General features: G+C 42.8%; 1 protein-coding gene across 1 annotated transcript; it reads right to left on the minus strand.

The window, feature by feature from the left end:
* Positions 1-5,497: 5,497 nt before the first annotated feature.
* LOC123131997 (histone H2B.4-like) lies at positions 5,498-6,105 on the minus strand. The gene has a single exon (XM_044551739.1). The coding sequence runs from the start codon at positions 6,038-6,040 to the stop codon at positions 5,633-5,635; it is 408 nt and encodes a 135-aa protein (XP_044407674.1). The 5' UTR covers positions 6,041-6,105; the 3' UTR covers positions 5,498-5,632.
* Between the last annotated feature and the right edge of the window lie 14,711 nt (positions 6,106-20,816).

Below are 20,816 nucleotides of genomic sequence, written 5' to 3' on the forward strand. Positions count from 1 at the left end.
TGGAGGTAGAGAGAAGGAAATGTACGTAATGTTGGACAACTAAAGAGCGGATCATAGAGCCTTACGTTCTTTTTAAGTAGGAGAGATAACAAAGAAAATACAATAAAATGTGCTACCTTGTTATTAAATAGATGATTTTTGATAAAAATATGAAGTCAATTTCAACAATTTAGTATGAAGAATATATGCTTGGAAAATATATGCATTATATAAATTTCATTATTTTCTACAGAAACTATTGTCATGTTGGAGAATCCATAAACTCTATCCATTTTTATAAACATTATATGACTGAATTTTACAATCATAATTATGTATTAAGAAATCTATCCAAACTATGGGAATCTAATAGGAGACATATAAACTGAAGTGTGGCAAGTGCAATAAAGTATTTTATGTTTGCATTCGAGTGTTCTTTCTCATATTATTTTATTTGGTTTTGGAAAAACACAATTAAGTCCTAGATATTTATTTTTTGTAAAAAAATGATAAATGCACCCTGAGCAATGTACATGTGTTAATTAATGTACCAACTTAATCATTCTGGATTTCTAGAAAAAGTAATATATATTGTTCAATGTTTGTGAATGGCCTTATTATATTTTTGTCTCTGAAAATAATATACACGCTCATGTCCATTACTTTGTTGAGAGAATCTCTACTCCTAAGGGAGCAGTTGGTAGTCTCGCTTCCAGGTTTTTTTAGTCCCACCTCCCACGGTTTTTTTTCGTCCTAAAAAAATCTATGAAATTTCGTAGGTTAACCAGGGACAACTCCCACCTCCTAGGTTTTTTTTTCGTCCCACCTCCCATGATTTTTTTTGGTACCTCGTCCCACCTCACACTAAGCCGCCACGAACCGCAAAAACCGCCTACCTTAGCCAAATCAACAAATCTCTCTCATTAATGCAATTTTCTTTAGGAAACAAATAATAGATTCTTTCCTACCTTAGCCAAATCAACGGATCTCTTCTATTAATGCAATTTGCTTTAGCAAACAAATAATAGATTCTTTCCTACCTTAGCCAAATCAACGGATCTCTCCCATTAATGCAATTTGCTTTAGCAAACAAATAATAGATTCTTTCCTACCTTAGCCAAATCTACGAAATCTCTCTCATTAATGCAATTTGCTTTAGGAAACAAATAATAGATTTTCAGGAAACAAATAATCTCTAATCTCTAATAATTTCTACTCCTAATAAAACAGTTGGTAGTCTCCTCCCACCTTCCATGGTTTTTTTTGGTACCTCCTCCCACCTTCGCTGGTTTTTTTTCGTAGATTTTTTTCGTCCCCTCCCCTCACTTCATCGGTTTATTTTCGCGTCACCCTCTCACACAACGAAAGAAATCTAAATAGATCAGAACTTTTCATACTGGCGCAAGTTATTTAGTAATGTAGAATCAATCTCGAACAATCTCTAAAGATCAAATCTAAATTAATTAACCTTACCTTAAATCACTCAATTACATTAATTAGAAAACAAATAATTGATTTTCAAAAAATTGCTCAATCACGTAAACCTTACCTTAACTCACGGATGGTAATCAATCTCCAAACAAAGGAAACAATACATCGAGGGAGCAGTAAATAAACTCCCTTTCTTATGACATGTATATGACCTTTCCTTCCCTCTACGTTGTCGAGCGTTCTTGATTCTCGAGGCCGGTGCTTGGGCTGCGTCACTGGGTCGCGATGGTGCTGGAGGACGAGGACGGCGAGGCCGGGTGCCGCGGCACCGCGTTGGCCGCGGCCGGTGAAGGGGGCAAAGAAGGGCGGCTTCCCTGGCCCTGGCCATGGCCGTGACCCTGGGAGTTGGTGCGGTGGAAGTGGCACTTGAAGGACACGGCGTGGGTGGCCGATGCGCAGACGCGCTTGGAAGCGGGCCCGTGGCCCATGCCGGACGGCACCGACGCCGACCCGGACCACCTCCTCCGCGTATTCTTGGAGCTGTGGCTGGCTGATTTACATGAAATTAATTCCCTCAGTTGTGGTGGCAAATGTAATACACATAATCCATATTGTTATGTACTAGCGTGTGTGTGAAATAGATGGATTATGGTCCCGTACCCAATAAGATGGATATGTGTGTGTGTTAGAGAGAGAGAGAGAGAGAGAGAGGGAAAGGGGGAGAGAGTGAGGAAGAGGGAGGCAGAGAGTGTGTGTGAGGAATTGATGGTAAAAAAGGTCGCCAATGTCACTTGATATATATGAGAATATTAATATTGAACTTTTAAAGTTAATGTGGTCCCCGTTGCAACGCACGGGTGTTGTTCTAGTTCATGTAGTGTATGACATTTGTGGTCCCTTCTCTATATGCTTCGTTTCACGCTTAGTACTGGCCCTCACAAAAGCGTTGTGACGGAGTAGACTGATGCAGAAGTTCTCTTGGTTGTGGTGGCCTGACCCACATCATCGTAAAAAAGGATTTGCTATTCCCTCATTGATCGACTTAGTTTCTGTTAAGTTTTGCTCAACCAAGCTTAGTAGCCATTCTTTCCTCTGTTTTTTCGTTATGTATATCTTCTATTTATTTTATTTGTTTTCAACCGCACAAGACAAAGATCCCACGGTGCACATGCATGAGTTTTCGCTCACGCTTTTAATGAGGATCAGACTTGTGGTTGTTCAACCATGGGATAAAAATTCAACAGCTCACCGAGCTTTGCTAGAGCTACGGACAAGACTTACGGACCAAGAGTTACAGGCTGATATGCCATATATTAATTGGAAACAGTGGACCCGTAATTAAAAACCAGGTAGGAATGGATTGGCGAGGTGATGGACAAGTCAGTCCGTAGGGAGTATTCCGTGCGTTTCAGCCCGTAGGTGTAGAATTTTCGTTACTGGAACGACTCACGTGCTCAGTACAAGCCTGGCCGCTGCCATATGCGCATGCAAGAGCCAGCCTGCACCAACGCGAATCCCTTGAATAATAGCCGTAGGATTTTTCTATCCGACGGTACATATTACACCACAATGATTGAGGGCCCGAGCAAACCAACTTGAGCCATTCGATCAAAACTATCCAACAGTTTATATTGTGAGTTACTCGTATGTTATATCTATACCACTATATAGTGTACGAGTTTTGAATGGATTAGAACAGCAATCCTGATCGTTGGTGCTCTCAATCTAACGGTTGGGAGCAGTGGGATTCGCATGAACAGTGGCTGCTCCAAACCAATTTCTAATATTTCTAAAATTTGATGTGTGACCCACCATCTGACCATGCTCTGGATCTTTCCACTATGGGCTGGACTACACACTTGTTGCTCTAAATTATTTTATTCGTACTACCTGGGTACATGCATGCAACGGCTACATGCATGCATCGACCGCTTCACCAGAGACTAGCATGCGAGCCTAGCATTGCAATGCTGTATGCATGGTGAACTTTTTGATTTTCTTATTATTTGAAACAAGTAGTAAGGTATCTAGGATAATTAGAATGAGAAAAAAATGTGCAAATAACCTATGAAATAGTACGTTTTGACTTTTTTATTTTCTTAGCTGACATGAGATTGAGAGGGTGAAAATTTATAATTAATCACACTTCTTCTTTTCACATCATTTTTCTAAAAAAAAAGTTTAGTACGAGTCCAATAAACAGAAGCACTTCCTACACAATTTTTATATATAAAAGGCCAAAGATTATATCTAATGTTTCATACAAAGAAAATCATTGTACTATGTTTATTGGGGGGATAGTTGTTATCTTGCCTTGCGAACCCCAAAAATGATTCCACAAATGCCTATTGGATATCTCAATTTGAAGCTTCTATGAACCAATGTGTGCTTTAGTTTTTTTACACTAATTTAGTACCATGCTTATATGTAATCAGCTGACGTGCAAAGCACGTACAAATTACTAGTAGTAGTAGTATAGATATACATATAGATATCCTCCCAATGAAATCAAATGTGTAGATGTACGTGTGTATCAAACAAATGGATTATCTGGTTATATCTTCCGAATCAAATCACTGCTGCAGCAGCTTTACATCTGATTATCTGAAACAAATGGGCTATCTGGTTACTCTTTGTTTTCGGAAACTGCACGCTTACGCGATTATCTGAAACGTTGGCGGCCAAGTCTTGTGTTCTTGCCTACCTGCCCCTACCACCCACTTGCTAGGTCCCCTGTTAATTGTTGGAAATAATGCACCGGTTCAGAGAATTCCAAGTCTGATGCTTTGGGCATATCCTGTCACGTAACAAACTGAAACTTTATGCACGTACGTTGCTGGCCGTTCGGCAAGCTGCAACTCCTTCCTGAGTCCTCTGCTAGGACGTGAGCATTATCCTGTTGTTCCTCCCGATTCTCCTGGTTCCTCACATACCACAAGTGCTGAGCCGCCGTCTGAACGAAGCCGGCCGTGCTGTCCGTCGTGCAACGGCAGCCCGGCGAGCGGCCTCCGTGACTCCGGCCACATCCTTCGACCCTGCACGGGGGCGGTCTAGAGTTTTCTGGGCAGCACCCGCGCGACCGCTCCTTCGCCGTCCTCGACGACATCATCTCCGCTTCGTCGACGTCCTCGACAACATCGTCTCCGGTGACCGCTGCTTCCTCAACGTCCTCATCGACATCATATCTGCGACCGCTGCTTCCTCTACGAGATCGTCTCCGACAAACTCCATCCACGAACACCAGTGCACCGACTTCTAGACTGTAAGTTGCATCTGCTCATTTCTAGTAAAAGATAAATCCGTCCATGTTCTAGCCGTTCTCCATCAGGTTTATCCAGTGCTTTAGACTGTTTTCTGCTCCTGCTGCTGGTGGTTTCAGCCATGTCCTCTGTGTTCGATAGATTCAGTATCTCTGTTTTAATCTGCCTGTACTACTACTCGGCCGACACTAGTATGGTATATAGTCCTAGCTCGTTACGTGATGTTTTCTTTTGCATGCTAATTATACATGGTTGGGTGCTATCAATCTGCTCATTTCTGAATCTATGTTGCATGCTTCTGAAGAAAACCATTTGGCTGTTTAACCTGCTCCTGTACGTACTAGTTAAAGGAATTAAATTGATGACAAATTATGTATTGTTTCTAGCATTAATATGGGCTTTCGTCCCCTGTTAATGATTAAAAATTCAGGTGAGGAAAAATTCTCCCCTGGTGAAATTTCAAAGAAAAATTGCCGGGAGATCCAAACCATTTCAGATCCTTGATTTGTAAGTGGTCAATTATCAGCATCAATTTCGAATGCAAGCTTTAAGTTTCTTGAAGTAGCAAAACGTTGTTAATCAAGTTTTGCCACGCACACAAACACAGCTTACATGCCTATGAAATTAGTTTCACCATAGAAAAAGGCTGGCCATACTTTCTTTACTACCCAAGTGGAGCTCCACTTCTCAATAAGGATCAAACTATTTGTTTCAGGCAAGCATTCGTGCAAAACTTTCAGAGATGCAAAACCACCTTCCCAGCTTTAAGCCCGAGAAGAAACTGATTAAACATGTTGGAAACAAGAATCCACAGCGACAGTCGTCCATTCAAGCAGCAAGATAACTATTTATTCAGGCAGCACCATTGTTACAGGATGACACTGTCAGAACACACACAGCTAGCTACAGAACTCATCAGACAGGGAACAGGAAAGAAACACAAGAACTAATGCACGAGGAGCCTAGGACGAGGTGAACTTGGTGACGGCCTTGGTGCCCTCGGAGACGGCGTGCTTGGCGAGCTCGCCAGGGAGGACGAGGCGGACGGAGGTCTGGATCTCGCGGGACGTGATGGTGGGCTTCTTGTTGTAGCGCGCGAGCTTGGCGGACTCACCGGCGAGCTTCTCAAAGATGTCGTTGATGAAGGAGTTCATGATGGACATGGCCTTGGAGGAGATGCCGATGTCGGGGTGCACCTGCTTGAGCACCTTGAAGATGTAGATCTTGTACGTCTCCACGCTTTTCTTGGCCTTCTTCTTCCCCTTCTTGTCGCCGCCCTCCTTGGACGCCGGCACCTTCTTCTCCGCCTTGGGCTTCTTGCCCGCGGGGGTCTTCTCCACTGGCTTCTTCTCAGCAGCCTTGGGGGCCATGGATGCTGCTGCTTCTTCTTCGAAGGTGAGAAAAGTTTGGCTGGGCTGGAGATCTAGACAGAGGCGATGGATTGGAACGGGGATGAGCTGGAGTCTTTATAGGTAGGAGGAGACAGGTGGGCGCTGATTGGTGGAGCCGTGGGCGCCCCGGATCGATGACGTGCAGGGATATCAGCCGTTTGCCGCTATTTCTGATGGACGGACCAGATGCTCATTGACGCGGATCGGTGATGTGGCGAAAACGTGCGTGTAGCAATTGGAGGAGGACCCAGCCGACGTCTCTGTGGCGGGAACTTTGAAAGTTTGGGGGTTACCCCACTGGGGTCCCAGCCGCCAGTGATAGATATTTTATTTTTGAACTCGCCAGTGATAGCTGAAATTCACTTTATCGTAGTATTGGACCATAGTCAAGCTGTGTGAGCATTCATCGAGTGATGCTGTATTTGTAGATCCGTTATATGGAACCATTGGATGAGAGTGAGATAGAAAGAACATCCGTATTATCTTTGAAATACTCCCTCTGTCCCAAAATATAAAAATGTTTTTTGACACTTACTAATGTCAAAAACGTTCTTATATTATGGGACGGAAGGAGTACATGTTATATGGAATCATCAATTTGAAATTCAAACTTCTAGGAGTGTTGACCTATTTAGGTGTTAAGTGAAAAAGACCAGTAAAAGCCCAATCAAACACCCCCTATAAACCAAGGGGTTAGGGCTTATAGACGACAGACAATGATCTCACGATAGATCACCTGTACTTTGTAGTTCACCACAAATCAATACGAACACAAGTAGAACGAAGGGTATTATATTTAAGGAGAGCCCGAACCTGGATAAAAACTCGTTCTCTGTTATCATCGTGTTAAGGCTACTAGGTCGGGACCCCCTACCCAAGATTTGTCGAATTTCACTTCATCACGGGGTGGCGCGGCGAGCGGGAGGAGGAATAGTCATGTCACTAGAAGGCATTTTTCGATAAAGGTAAAATGCACACGCACATTTTCGATAAAGGGCATTTTTATTGACTCAAAATGTAGCATCAAATGGATACAAAGCATGATGAGAAACACCCGGCCTCTGCATAATTAAGATGCACACGGCCAAACAAAAACAAATTGAAAGGTAAAAAAGATGACATATCGGGATCAACAGTATCATATAGGACCGACACTATGCCTATGTGAAAGGAGGTGGTGCACCAATCCAAAGATTATGTTGTCACCCATGCTGGGTAAAGACCTCCCTGGCCACCCGCTTCAGCCGCATACACACCGCCTTGAACAACGGTTGGTACTCCGCTCGGTGTATCATAGAGCACGTATGAAAGCGAGTGTGTACAACCCAAAATAACCTGCAAAGGGGAGGCGTTTTTGCCATCAAAAACCAAATCATTTCTACATAGTCAAAACGCCCATAATAAGGCATATGCTCCCACCCGAATTAGCGTTTTGAACCTATTTGAAATTCAATCCAATCAATGACCAAAAATATTGGCAACACTTGTGGGTGGATATAAATTGGACGCTATTTGGATGACTGACCACGTAGAACGCGTAAACTTGCATTGAAAAAGAGGCGTTTGATTGGCTCATCATGAGTACAAAAACTACACTCCTTACTTCCTTGCCAATTGCGACGGGCGAGATTGTCTTTGATTAGCACAACCCCCCTTCGAAGATACAACATGAAGATTTGAACTTTTAGTGGCGTCTTCGACATCCAAAAAAAAATTTGAGGGGAAAGATTGCAATTATATTAAAATATCATCACTGTCATTACAATCTGATGGCACCAGCAGCACCAAATCTAGTGGTAGTGTGCCCATATGGACAGCCCCCCTACCACTGATCTGGGTTTGCTTGGCTAATTCATGAGCAAACTTGTTGACATCTCTCCCTATCTTCCGAAAGACAATGTTCTTTCTATCTAGTAGAAGCTCCCTAATCACTATGTAATGTTCTCTCCAAGCTACCAAAGGGTCGCAGGGGGGAAAATGTTTGAAATAACCGCAGCACAATCAGATTCAACGATAATCTTTTCATTTCCCAAGTCCAGCGCAACCTTCAGCCCAGTGACACATGCACAAACTTTAGCCTCTTCGACACTCACACAGGCATGGAGTTTTACACCCTCAGCTCTAACAAGTCTTCCTAGGTAATCTCGTATAATGTACCCAGCACTAGTTTCTCCCGACATGGCCACAAACGCAACATCCGTGTTAACTTTCAGCCATCCCACTGATTTAGTCTAGACTTTCTTGCATGATTTGGTCTAGATTTGTTCTAGATTTGTTCATCTAGACTTTCTTGCATGGTTTAGCCCATCTAGACTTTCTTGCATGATTTAGTCTAGATTTGTTCAGTACTGACATATTGAGGCCCTGTTTGGTTCGGCTGTGGATTTCTAAAAGCAACTGTGAAAAATTTGCTATGGAAAATAGCTTTGGAAAATCTAATGTGAAAAAGATGTAGGTCATTTGGCAAACCGGCTGATACAGCTTTTTCAAATTTTGACCTGCAGCGGAATCAGATTTTGGAAAGCACGTCCTGGGCTGCTTCTGCTTTTGGTTCAGATTTTGGCAGCGGATTTCTGAAATCGGATTCTGCTGGGTTCGCCCTTTGGTTCAGATTGTGTTGCGCGGCAGCGGAATCCGTCGATAAAAGCTGAACCAAACAGGGACTTGACTTCAGGGGAGAAGTAGCAACAAGCGGCTTCTTTCCCTTATCATCAGTAGCGAGGCACTCACCCCAAAAAGTCACAATGTAGTTTTATAGGAATCTAACCAAATCAATAATGGAGCATTTCCCTTGATTGTGGACCACATCATTTTGAAGGAACCAAGCACGCCAAAAAACTAGAAGTACCAAATCCCGCTGCCTTGGATTGATTTTTGCAAGGAGGATTAGAAGCCAGTCCGGCCCATTGTAATTAAAAACCCTTTCCTTCGGAATATCCCACACCCCTCGCATCTGATCACGTAAAGCCCGGGCTTTCGGACATTCCACCACAGCGTGAAAAATGTTCTCATCCGCCATCCAACATATATTGCACATACTATCTATCTCCAGATTCCTTTTGCATTTGTTCCGTTTTGTAGCAAGATATCAGAGGCCAACCTCCAACCAAAGGACCGGACCTTGTTTGGGTTATCAGCATTCCACACGAACTTCCACATATTTCTGTCCCCCTTAGGAGCAGTACTACTTCCGGTCTGGTTATCATTGCAGTGCTTCAAATTATAAGCCAACTTGTACGCACTACGGACAGAGAAATGTCCGGATGATTCATAGTGCCAGGCCGGGGCATCCTCCCTCTCGTGTATAGGAATCTTAATCTTTAAGATCACCTCCGCGTCATTTGGCCAAAACACCTCTCTCACCAATTGCTCATTCCATTCCTTACTCTCAGGTAAGAAGAGATCACACACTCTGCGAGTCTGGGACCGTTTGCTACTACCAAGATTTTTTAAGGACGGTTCTGAAGGAATCCAATTGTCCATACGGATAGAATTTCCATTTCCAATCCTCTAGATTACTCCTTTCCTCAAAAGCTCCAAACCAAATTCGATTCCCCTCCAAGCTTGTGATGCTTCATCAGAGAACATTGTATCAAGGACATTGCCATTAGGGTAGTACCTTGCTTTAAAGAGGTGAGCGCATAAACTCTTTGGCGACTGGAGTAATCTCCAAGCCTGTTGCGCTAAGAGAGCCTGGTTGAAGCAACAAGTGTTGCGGAAACCCAGTCCTCCCTAGGGTTTTGGTTTGATCAAGCAATCCCAAGAGGCCTAATGAACCCTCCTCTGTCCTTCCTCCTCCGCCCCAGAAGAATTGCCTAACAAGTTTCCTATAATCTTCGTGGAAACTCATCTGCATCTTAAAAACACTCATCGTGTAAGTGGGCAGCGCCTGAGCAACGGATTTGATGAGAACCTCTTTTGCAGCCATGGCCATATATTTTTCATTCCAATCCGAGAGCTTTTTTGTTGAACCTATCATTAATAGGCTGAAACTTCTCAGCCTTCATCCGCCCCTCCGGCGTGGGGAGTCTAAGGTATTTCTTCTCAAAAGTACAATTTTAGACATGAAGAACTTCCTTCACTTCTTCCAACCTAGTTACAGGGCACTCAGAATTGAAAAGGAGGGAACATTTCTCATGGCTAACTAGTTGTCTTGTACTCCTAACAAACTCCTGAGTCACCCTTGTTACCACAGAAGCTTGCTGAGCATTTGCTTCGAAAAACAAGGTAATATCGTCAGCAAAAAATAAGTGTGATATCCCTGGGGCAGAACGAGCAATCTTTAGCTCCCTGAGTTCACCCTTATTAACTACCTTATTTAGTAATCTGGAAAGACCATCAACGACAAAGAGGAACAGGTAGGGGGAAAGAGGATCACCATGGCGTAAACCTCTGGAGGGGGAGAACTCCTCAGAAAGCTCCCCATTCACTTTGATAGCATAACAGACAGAAGTGACACACGCCATGACCCAACTCACCCATCTGGGGTTGAAGCCCAATTTAGTGAGCACACCTTTTAAATACTTCCAGTCCACACGGTCATAAGCTTTTGAAAGGTCCATTTTAAATGCGCAGAACGAATCACTTGAGTTTCTCCCTCTTTGGATGGCATGGAGGCATTCAAACGCAATAAGAGTGTTATCACTATTGAGCCTTCCTAGGATGAAAGCGCTATGTTCAATGCCAATAAGATCATCCAGGAATGGTCTGAAGCGGTTCACAATGCGCTTCGTCACCACTTTGTAAATAACATTGCATAAAGAGATTGCCTGGAAATCTTTTAACTCCACCGCTTGGTTAGTCTTGGGAATGAGAACAATAATAGTAGTATTCAACTCACTCGGCATGACACCATCCGCAAAGAATTGCTTAACAGCCCCAACCACCTCTTCCTTCAGAACATCCCAGTTTCGCTGGTAAAAATGCATGGTGAAACTGTCCGTCCCTGGAGATTTTAGCAGACCAATCTAAAAAAGGGCGTCGCTGATCTCTTTTACAGTAAAATCTTCCATTAATTTATCATTCATCTCCTTTGTAACCAAAGTCTCAATATGATTCAGCAAGCATGCAGGGTTGACATTTGAGTCTTCCGTGAACAGATCGCAGAAAAATCCCTTTGTGATCGCTTTGATTTCTTCTTCATTGTTTGTGAACTGAGCATTGGCCTTTCAAAGTTTTTTATCTTGTACTTTCTGGCATGCCACGAGGCCCTTCGCTGGAAATATTTGGTGTTTTGGTCACCCTCATGAAGCCAAGTAACTTTGCTCCTCTGAAGGTAAAGAAGCTCTTCTTGCAATAGCAATTCATCCATTTTTGCTGATATGATCTTTATTTCCTGCTCATTTGTGTTATAGTCCTTCATCAGATCCGCTAGTTCCCCTCTACACTTGGCTATTTCTTTTGTAATTGAACCAACAGATTGCTTGCTCCAGGCTTTGAGAACTTTCATGATACAATCCACCTTCTCTGATAGGTGCTTGAGGTCTCGGACAGGGGCGTGATGGTTCCAGACATTCTCAATTATCTCAGCCAAGGCCTCTTCTCTCTCCCACATCACTTCGTAGCAGCCTTTTTTCCTTTTTCTTCTCCTAATATGCAACTTTTCTAGGCAGAGTAAAAGAGGTCAGTGGTCAGATCTCGGTGACGTAAGATGATTGACACACGCATCAGAGAAATTGTCCTGCCATTCAGGCAAAGTGACAACTCTATCCAATCGCACACGGACATTTTTATCACCCGACTGATTGTTATTATACGTCCAACACACTCCTTTAAACACAAGGTCATGCAAATTACATTCAGACAAAACATCCCTAAAAGCTTTCATCTGGGGATCACTCCTTTTGTTTCTAGAGATATGTTCGATTTGCCACACGACCTCGTTAAAATCGCCGATCATGAGCCAAGGTTCATTAGCGTTTGGTTTGATGCATCTCATCAGATCCCACTGCTACCTCTTGAGGATGCGTTGGTTTTCCCTTGAAGAGTAAAGGGTGATGCAGCAAAGTAGCGTAAGTATTTCCCTCAGTTTTTGAGAACCAAGGTATCAATCCAGTAGGAGACAACTCTCAAGTCACCTAGTATCTGCACAAACAATCAAGAACCTTGCAACCAACGCGATAAAGGGGTTGTCAATCCCTTCACGGTCACTTGTGAAAGTGAGATCTAATAAAGATAGTAAAGTAAATATTTTTTGGTATTTTTGTTGTATAGATTGGAAAGTAAAGATTGCAAAATAGTAAACGAGATGCGATGTAAATAAAAGAGATGCAATATAATAAGAAAGAGACCCGGGGGCCATAGGTTTCACTAGTGGCTTCTCTCAAGATAGCATGTATTACGGTGGCTGAACAAATTACTGTCGAGAAATTGATAGAAAAGCGCATAGTTATGAAGATATCTAAGGCAATGATCATGAATATAGGCATCACGTCCGTGTCAAGTAGATCGAAACGATTCTGCATCTACTACTATTAATCCATACATTGACCGCTATCCACCATGCATCTAGAGTATTAAGTTCATAAGAACAGAGTAACGCATTAAGCAAGATGACATGATGTAGAGGGATAAACTCAAGCAATATGACATAAACCCCATCTTTTTATCCTCGATGGCAACAATACAATACGCTGCCCCTACTTTAACTGGGAAAGGACACCGCAAGATTGAACCCAAAGCTAAGCACTTCTCCCATTGCAAGAAAGATCAATCTAGTAGGCCAAACTAAACCGATAATTCGAAGAAACTTGCAAAGATATCAAATCATGCATATAAGAATTCAGAGAAGAACCAAATAATATTCATAGATAATCGAGTTCATAAACCCACAATTCATCGGATCTTGGCAAACACAACGCAAAAGAGTATTACATTACATCGAATAGATCTCCAAGAACATCAAGGAGAACTTTATATTGAAGATCAAAGAGAGAGAAGAAGCCATCTAGCTAATAAATATGGACCCGAAGGTCTGTGGTAAACTACTCACGCTTCATCGAAGAGGCTATGGTGTTGATGTAGAAGCCCTCCGTGATCAATTCCCCGTCCGGCAGATCGCCGGAAAAGGCCCCAAGATGGGATCTCACGGGTACAGAAGGTTGCGGCGGTGGAAAAGTGGTTTCGTGGCTCCCCCTGATGTTTCTAGGGTATAAGAGTATATATAGGTGAAAGAAGTACGTCGGTGGAGCTCCATGGGGCCCACGAGGGTGGGGGCGTGCCTACCCCCTGGGCGCGCCCTCCTGCCTCGTGGCTGCCTCATGGAGTTCCAAACTTCAACTCCAAGTCTCTTGGTTTGCTTTCGGTCCAAGAAAGATCATTGCGAAGGTTTCATTCCGTTTGGATTCCGTTTGGTATTCCTTTTCTGTGAAACACTAAAATAGGCACAAAAAAACATAAACTAGCACTGGGCCTCCGGTTAATAGGTTAGTCCCAAAAGTAATATAAAAGAGCACATTAAAGCCCATTAAACATCCAAAAGAGATAATATAATAGCATGGAACAATAAAAAATTATAGATACGTTGGAGACGTATCAAGCATCCCCAAGCTTAATTCCTGCTCATCCTCGAGTAGGTAAATGATAAAAACAGAATTTTTGATGTGGAATGCTACCTAACATATTTATCAATGTAATTTTCTTTATTGTGGCATGAATGTTCAGATCCAAAAGATTCAAGACAAAAGTTTAATATTGACATAAAAATAATAATACTTCAAGCATACTAACAAAGTAACTATGTCTTCTCAAAATAACATGGCCAAAGAAAGTTCATCCCTACAAAATCATATAGTTTGGTTATGCTCCATCTTCGTCACACAAAATATTCAAATCATGCACAACCCCGATGACAAGCCAAGCAATTGTTTCATACTTTAGTATTCTCAAACTTTTTCAACTTTCATGCAATACATGAGCGTGAGCCATGGACATAGCACTATAGGTGGAATAGAGTGGTGGTTGTGGAGAAGACAAAAAGGAGGAAGATGGTCTCACATCAACTAGGCGTATCAATTGGCTATGGAGATGTTCATCAATAGATATCAATGTGAGTGAGTAGGGATTGCCATGCAATGGATGCACTAGAGCTATAAATGTATGAAAGCTCAACAAAAGAAACTAAGTGGGTGTGCATCCAACTTGCTTGCTCACGAAGACCTAGGGCATTTGAGGAAGCCCATCATTGGAATATACAAGCCAAGTTCTATAATGAAAATTTCCCACTAGTATATGAAAGTGACAAAATAAGAGACTCTCTATCATGAAGATCATGGTGCTACTTTGAAGCACAAGTGTGGAAAAAGGATAGTAGCATTGTCCCTTCTCTCTTTTTTTGTTTGGCTTCTTTGGCCTCTTTTTTCCTTTTTTTGTTTCCTCACATGGGACAATGCTCTAATAATGATGATCATCACACTTCTATTTATTTACAACTCAAAGATTACAACTCGATACTTAGAACAAAAACATGACTCTATATGCGTGCCTCCGGTGGTGTACCGGGATGTGCAATGAATCAAGAGTGACATGTATGAAAAAATTATGAACGGTGGCTTTGCCACAAATACGATGTCAACTACATGATCGTGCAAGGCAATATGACAATGATGGAGCGTGTCATAATAAACGGAACGGTGGAAGATTGCATGGTAATATATCTCGAAATGGCTATGGAAATGCCATAATAGGTAGGCATGGTGGCTGTTTTGAGGAAGGTAAATGGTGGGTTTATGGTACCGGCGAAAGTTGGGCGGTACTAGAGAGGCTAGCAATGGTGGAAAGGTGAGAATGCGTATAATCCATGGACTCAACATTAGTCATAAAGAACTCACATACTTATCTATAATACCTAAATATTTCATCCCCACTATCTTATTTCTCTTGACATGCAGGCTATCCACATCACTAATCAACATGCAACCATTCATCTCACTCCACCTCATCAGTGTAGCCACATCATCAATTCCAAATTCCCTTCATATTCCTTTTTTCTGAGAAAATAGCCTTCATATTCCTGTGATTGCCTGTCCGAGCCCGAGCCAGTTGTAGTAATCGTACGTGGGCTGTACATTATGTGGGTTGTGTTCTCATTGTTGGTAGGAGCCCATGAGGAAAGAATCAATAGATCGTGTTCATCTTCCGTAGTACGTTCCAATCTGCTGCCCTACCTAATCACTCGCCAATGCTCCACCGGCCTACCGCTGCCAAAGCTGCCACGACCGACGCATCCGGCCAGTCCAACGACCATCCGCCGCCACTATGTTGTTCCTTGGATAGTCTCTATTGCAACCAATGCTCTCTCCGGCCGGTTTCCATCATGGCCGACGGTCTCTCTCTCGGCTCGCCGTCACCATGGCCACAGGTTCACATTGACTCGCTTATTTGGTTGACCTTCCCACTACAACTTTATTGTTGCCGCTATCCCTTCTGCTTCCACGTCGTATGCTCTCTCGGCCACAAATGTCCATGAAACGGGGAGAAACCACAACATTCACGTTCACTAGTTTCAGGGCATCTTTTCCCCTTCGATTCTCAACCCATCCATGTGTATATATGTTCAATCCCCCTCCGTCCCCCTGTCCATCCATCCATGTCTGTATCACGACTCCCGCCGCACCAGTTCACTGCCTCCCAGCCACGGTTCCTGCAATTGCACATTGCCTCCTCCTAATTGTAGGCACGCCGGCACTCTTGCTATCCTTCCAGCGATAGCGCTCGGTCGTATCCATTGCATCATTTTTGTTGAAGGAGAGATCGACGCCCTCAATCATCATGTAGTCATCTAGGTTGCAGCTCCAGGACGAACCCCACGGATATTGCCCCCTTTCTCATCCCTCCACCATGGCATCAGGGATGTTTCTTCTCCACCCAATACCGACCTATGTGCAGGGCAGATGAATTCTTCATATGTTGTATTTTGTGACATTATATTCCATGTGCATGCCACGCATGCAGATCGGCCAAAAAGATAAAACTCCCGGCCCTCCTTAAACTGTACTTCAACAGGCTGCCCCTGCGGATATGTTCGCTCTGTTCTCTGTGTGCAGTGATGTGATGGATGCGTGTGTGGAGTTGATCAATGGGTTCATGTTCCTGATTGATGCAATATCTGCAAACTGATGTGGCTCTACTACCTCCGCATCTCTACCCAATGTTGCAAGGAGGCGAGAGTACAAGGCGGAGGCACATGACAGCATGCCTTTCCCATGCCCCCTCTCTAACACATAAAACTCTGGCAACCACGAGTATCCCTTGGGTAAATTATTTGCTCGCCTAAGAACGAGGACATTATTAGATTGGGATTTCATCATACATGCTTATGATTTCTTCTTTGTCATGCAAGCGCGAAGCCCGCATGGATGGTGGAGCCTGCGAGGGAGTCAACGGGATAGCAAACCACATGCAGTCTAAAAACTGCTTGGACGAGGCGTTCTCTTTTGGTAAAGATGCTAAAGTGATTCTCTTGGGTTTAATCCCCACCTGATAAGGGGATTAACCTTTTTATATGTAGCTGGACGAAAATATGCTTTTAAATCTTTTTAGGTGAAGAGAATTGTACCGTAAATATCAATTGATGCATTTAGTTGTACAATTTTATTTTATCCAATCTTGCTGGAGGCCCGTTAGATGATTGAAGAGATGACTCAACCACCAAACAAATTTCTTAGGAAATATACTAAGAATTAGTACTACCTTCCCAAGAATATTATTGAGTTATCTATTATTGTTTACTAGAGTTTCATTCTGCCTAATATGTAATTGCAATTCTCAGAACTCTGAACAGTCTTTGCTCTCTAAGCATGTCCCTGGGATGAACGGAGAATTTTAAAATACCTATATTAAAGTTTCTTCATTGCACATTTTCCCCTTTTTGCATATGTGCTTCTATATACTACTAATCAACAAAGTGCATTGGACTTTACCCCAAGGTACCACCTATAATTCGTGAAACGTACATATACTGCTGAAATTGCAAAGTTGAGAATACTATGAAACAACCGTATGATTATCCAGTTGTAACTGTTGCCATCAGTTTTACCGACAGGGTCGATTGTAAAAGCACAACATTATCGAAATCAAATTTAGAAAATAATGGATCCGGCCTAACTCTCTAACATGTTTTTACAATTATACTACCAGTGTTCATGCAAAATTCTAAATTATATGTAATCACTTATCCATGTTTTGTCTTTGACGTTGATTGCTAATGAATTCCCGCAGCAACGCACGGGGAATTATCTAGTTGCAAAAATCTACAAGTCATCAAAACCAAGCACTACGCACATGCTCCTAGGGGGATAGAATGGTAGGAAAAGATCATCGCTCGATCCCGACCGCCACTCATAAGGTAGAAAATCAAAGAAATACCTCATGCTTCAAATTTGTTACATAACAGTTACTGGAAGTGCATCTAGTGCCCCTTAGTGATTTTGGTGTATTGAAGACTTATAGGTTAAGGGACTGATGCGTTTGTGAGTGTACACAAGTCTATAAGTCTATGAGGAGTTTGATATTTACAGAGAAAGTCGACCCCTAAAAATGAAGTTCTTCGACTAAAGACTTTGGATTTCTGAAGACTTTCTGAAGACTTTGAAAGTGAAGAAATTGGTGTGATCCTAAAGACGTGGTATTCATTCGAGGAACATGAAGCATGAAGACTTCTATTTTTTATAGTTTCATTTTCTCTTTCTTGAGTCATAGGAAACACCGTACTGTTAAAGGGGGTCGAGGAAATACTAAGGAAAAATTTCCAAGTGATGCTCAACTCAAATCCTACATCTATCAATCCCTTCGAGCGAAGCCATTGGAAATCTCATACAGCTCAGTCAATTTCTTCAGTGATAGAGACGAAGTTCTTCTGGTCTCTGAGGAATTTGTTCTAACTGCGGAGTTAGGAATTCGCTAGTGCGGATTGCCTACACAGTGAGGAACATGATAGCCCTGGAATTTGCTACTCAAAATTCCGACCGTTGCTGTGCTATGCGCCAGCTGTCCCAAAATATCTACCCACCTAACGGTCATATCATTGAAGGGCATTTATGTCTTATCATGTCGGGCTGCTCCCTAGGCTATAAATAGCCGCCCCCTACAACTACTAGCTGGTTGGCTGCTCCAAGAGAAACTGACACTTGTCATTTGAGAGCATCCCATCCTCCGAAGGACTTTGAGTGAAAATCATCAAGTGAGGAAAACCCAAACCCAAACACCTACAAACCCAAAGTGATTGAGCATCACTGAAGAGATTGATCCTGTGTGGATCCGACGCTTGTTACCTTTGAAGACTATGCATCTTCCAGACGGTTAGGTGTCATGGTCTAGAGCATCCAAGAGGAAATTGTGGATTGCCGAGTGACCGAGTCTGTGAAGGTTTGGAAGTCACCTTAAGACTTACCATGAGTGATTGGGCGAGGTCTGTGTGGCCTTAGCTCAAGGGGAATACGGTGAGGACTGAGTGTTCTGAGCCGTGTGTTCAGGACTGGGTGTCCTCAGGTTTAAATACCTAGCCGCCCTAACCAGACGTACAACTGTCACAACAATTGGAACTGGTCTACCAAATCATTGTCTTCACCAAGCTACCTGGTTCCAATTCCTCAACCCCTTTTATCTCCTCATCTCTCTGTTGTGTGCTTGTTCATATCTGTTTGAAGACTTTGACTGAAGACTTTCTCTATTTCCTCTGCTCAATTTCTTCAGCATGTTTGTCTTCATTCTGTTTATCCTGTGTTTACGCTTTCTGTACTCTGTGCTTGTTTTCATTTCATCACGGAGACCATGCTCATGTTCTGTTATGTTTACTTCTGAGTACTTATTCCGCTGCAAGTAGTTCTTGATACGTCTCCAACGTAACTATAATTTATGAAGTATTCATGCTATTATATTATCAACCTTGGATGTTTTATATGCATTTATATGATTTTTGGGACTAACCTATTAACCTAGAGCCCAGTGCCAGTTTCTATTTTTTCCTTGTTTTTGAGTTTTACAGAAAAGGAATATCAAATGGAGTCCAATTGACATGCCAATTTTTGATGATTGTTATGGACCAAAAGAAGACCCCGGAGTAAAAAAGTTGGGCCAGAAGAGTCCCGGGGCATCCACGAGGGTGGGGGGCATGCCCACCCCACCCCAGGCGTGTGAGCCTGCCTCGTGGACGACTCAGGCACCTCCTTGACGTGAGACCGACGCCAAAAATTCCTATAAATAGAGAAACCTCCAGAAAATAACCTAGATTGGGAGTTCCGCCGTCAGAAGCCTCCGTAGCCACCGAAAACCAATCTAGGACCTTTCTGGCACCCTGCCGGAGGGGGCCATCATCACCGGAGGGCATGGAGGAGGATCCCGGAGGGGCCATCATCACCATGAAGGCCAAGGACCAGAGGAGGAACCTCTCCCTATCCAGGGGGAGGCCATGGAGGAGGAAGCACAAGGGGGAGAACCTCTCCTCCTCTCTCTCGGTGGCACCGGAGTGCCATCGGGAGGGGAACCATCTCCGCGGTGATCGTCTTCATCAACATCACCATCATCATCACCATCCTCATCTCTTTTACGCGGTCCACTCTTCTGCACCCCACTGTAATCCCTACTTGAACATGGTGCTTTATGCCACATATTATGATCCAATGATGTGTTGCCATCCTATGATGTTTTGAGTAGATATCCTTTGTCTTTCGGTTGATTGATGATCTAGATTGGTATGAGTTGTATGTTTTATTTTGGTGCTGTTCTATGGTGCCCCCCGTGTCGTGCAAGCATGAGGGATTCCTACTGTAGGGTGTTGCAATACGTTTATGATTCGCTTATAGTGGGTTGCGTGAGTGACTGGAACACAAACCCGAGTAAGGGGGTTGTTGCGTATGGCATAAAGAAGACTTGATGCTTTAATGCTATGGTTGGGTTTTACCTTAATGATCTTTAGTAGTTGCGGATGCTTGCTAGAGTTCCAATCATGAGTGCATACGATCCAAGTAGAGAAAGTATGTTAGCTTATGCCTCTCCCTCATATGAAATTGCAATGACGACTATCGATCTTGTTAACAATTGCCTAGGACAATTCCGCATACGATCCACCATTATTCCACACTTGTTATTTATAATATTTAGTAATATATTCTAACTTTATGATAACAGCACCTACTTTATATTTTAGCTCTCCGATATCATGCAAAGTATCCACTTTATACCCACAACATAGTTTTATTTCTCGTTGCTAGTTGGAAGCAAACGTTCGGTGTACGTAGAGTCGTATCAGTGGCAGATAGGGCTTGAGAGAATATTGATCTTACCTTTAGCTCCTTGTGGGTTCGACACTCCATACTTATCACTTCCACCTTTGGAAATTGCTACGATGATTCCCTGCACTTGGGGATTATCAGTTCTTCATTCAGGAATTTCCTCAACCGCAAATTCCTCAGTGAAGAAATCATAAAAATCGCCTATTCACCCCCCCTCTAGTCGATATAACGCACTTTCAGTTACCATATGTGCATGCTACGGGACTTGCAAACCTCAACACAAGTATTTCTCAAATTCACAATTACTTTACTAGCATGACTCTAATATCACCATCCTCATGTCTCAAAACATCATCAAGCATCAAACTTCTCATAGTATTCAACACACTTTATATGAAAGTTTTTATTATACCCATCTTGGATGCCCATCATATTAGGACTAGTTTTATAGCCAAAGCAAATTACCATGCTGTTCTAAAATATTCTCAAAATAATATAAGTGAAGCATAAGAGGTCAATAATTTCTA

The sequence above is a fragment of the Triticum aestivum genome, chromosome 6A (assembly GCF_018294505.1).
Source record: "Triticum aestivum cultivar Chinese Spring chromosome 6A, IWGSC CS RefSeq v2.1, whole genome shotgun sequence".
In the NCBI taxonomy this organism is placed as follows: domain Eukaryota; kingdom Viridiplantae; phylum Streptophyta; class Magnoliopsida; order Poales; family Poaceae; genus Triticum; species Triticum aestivum.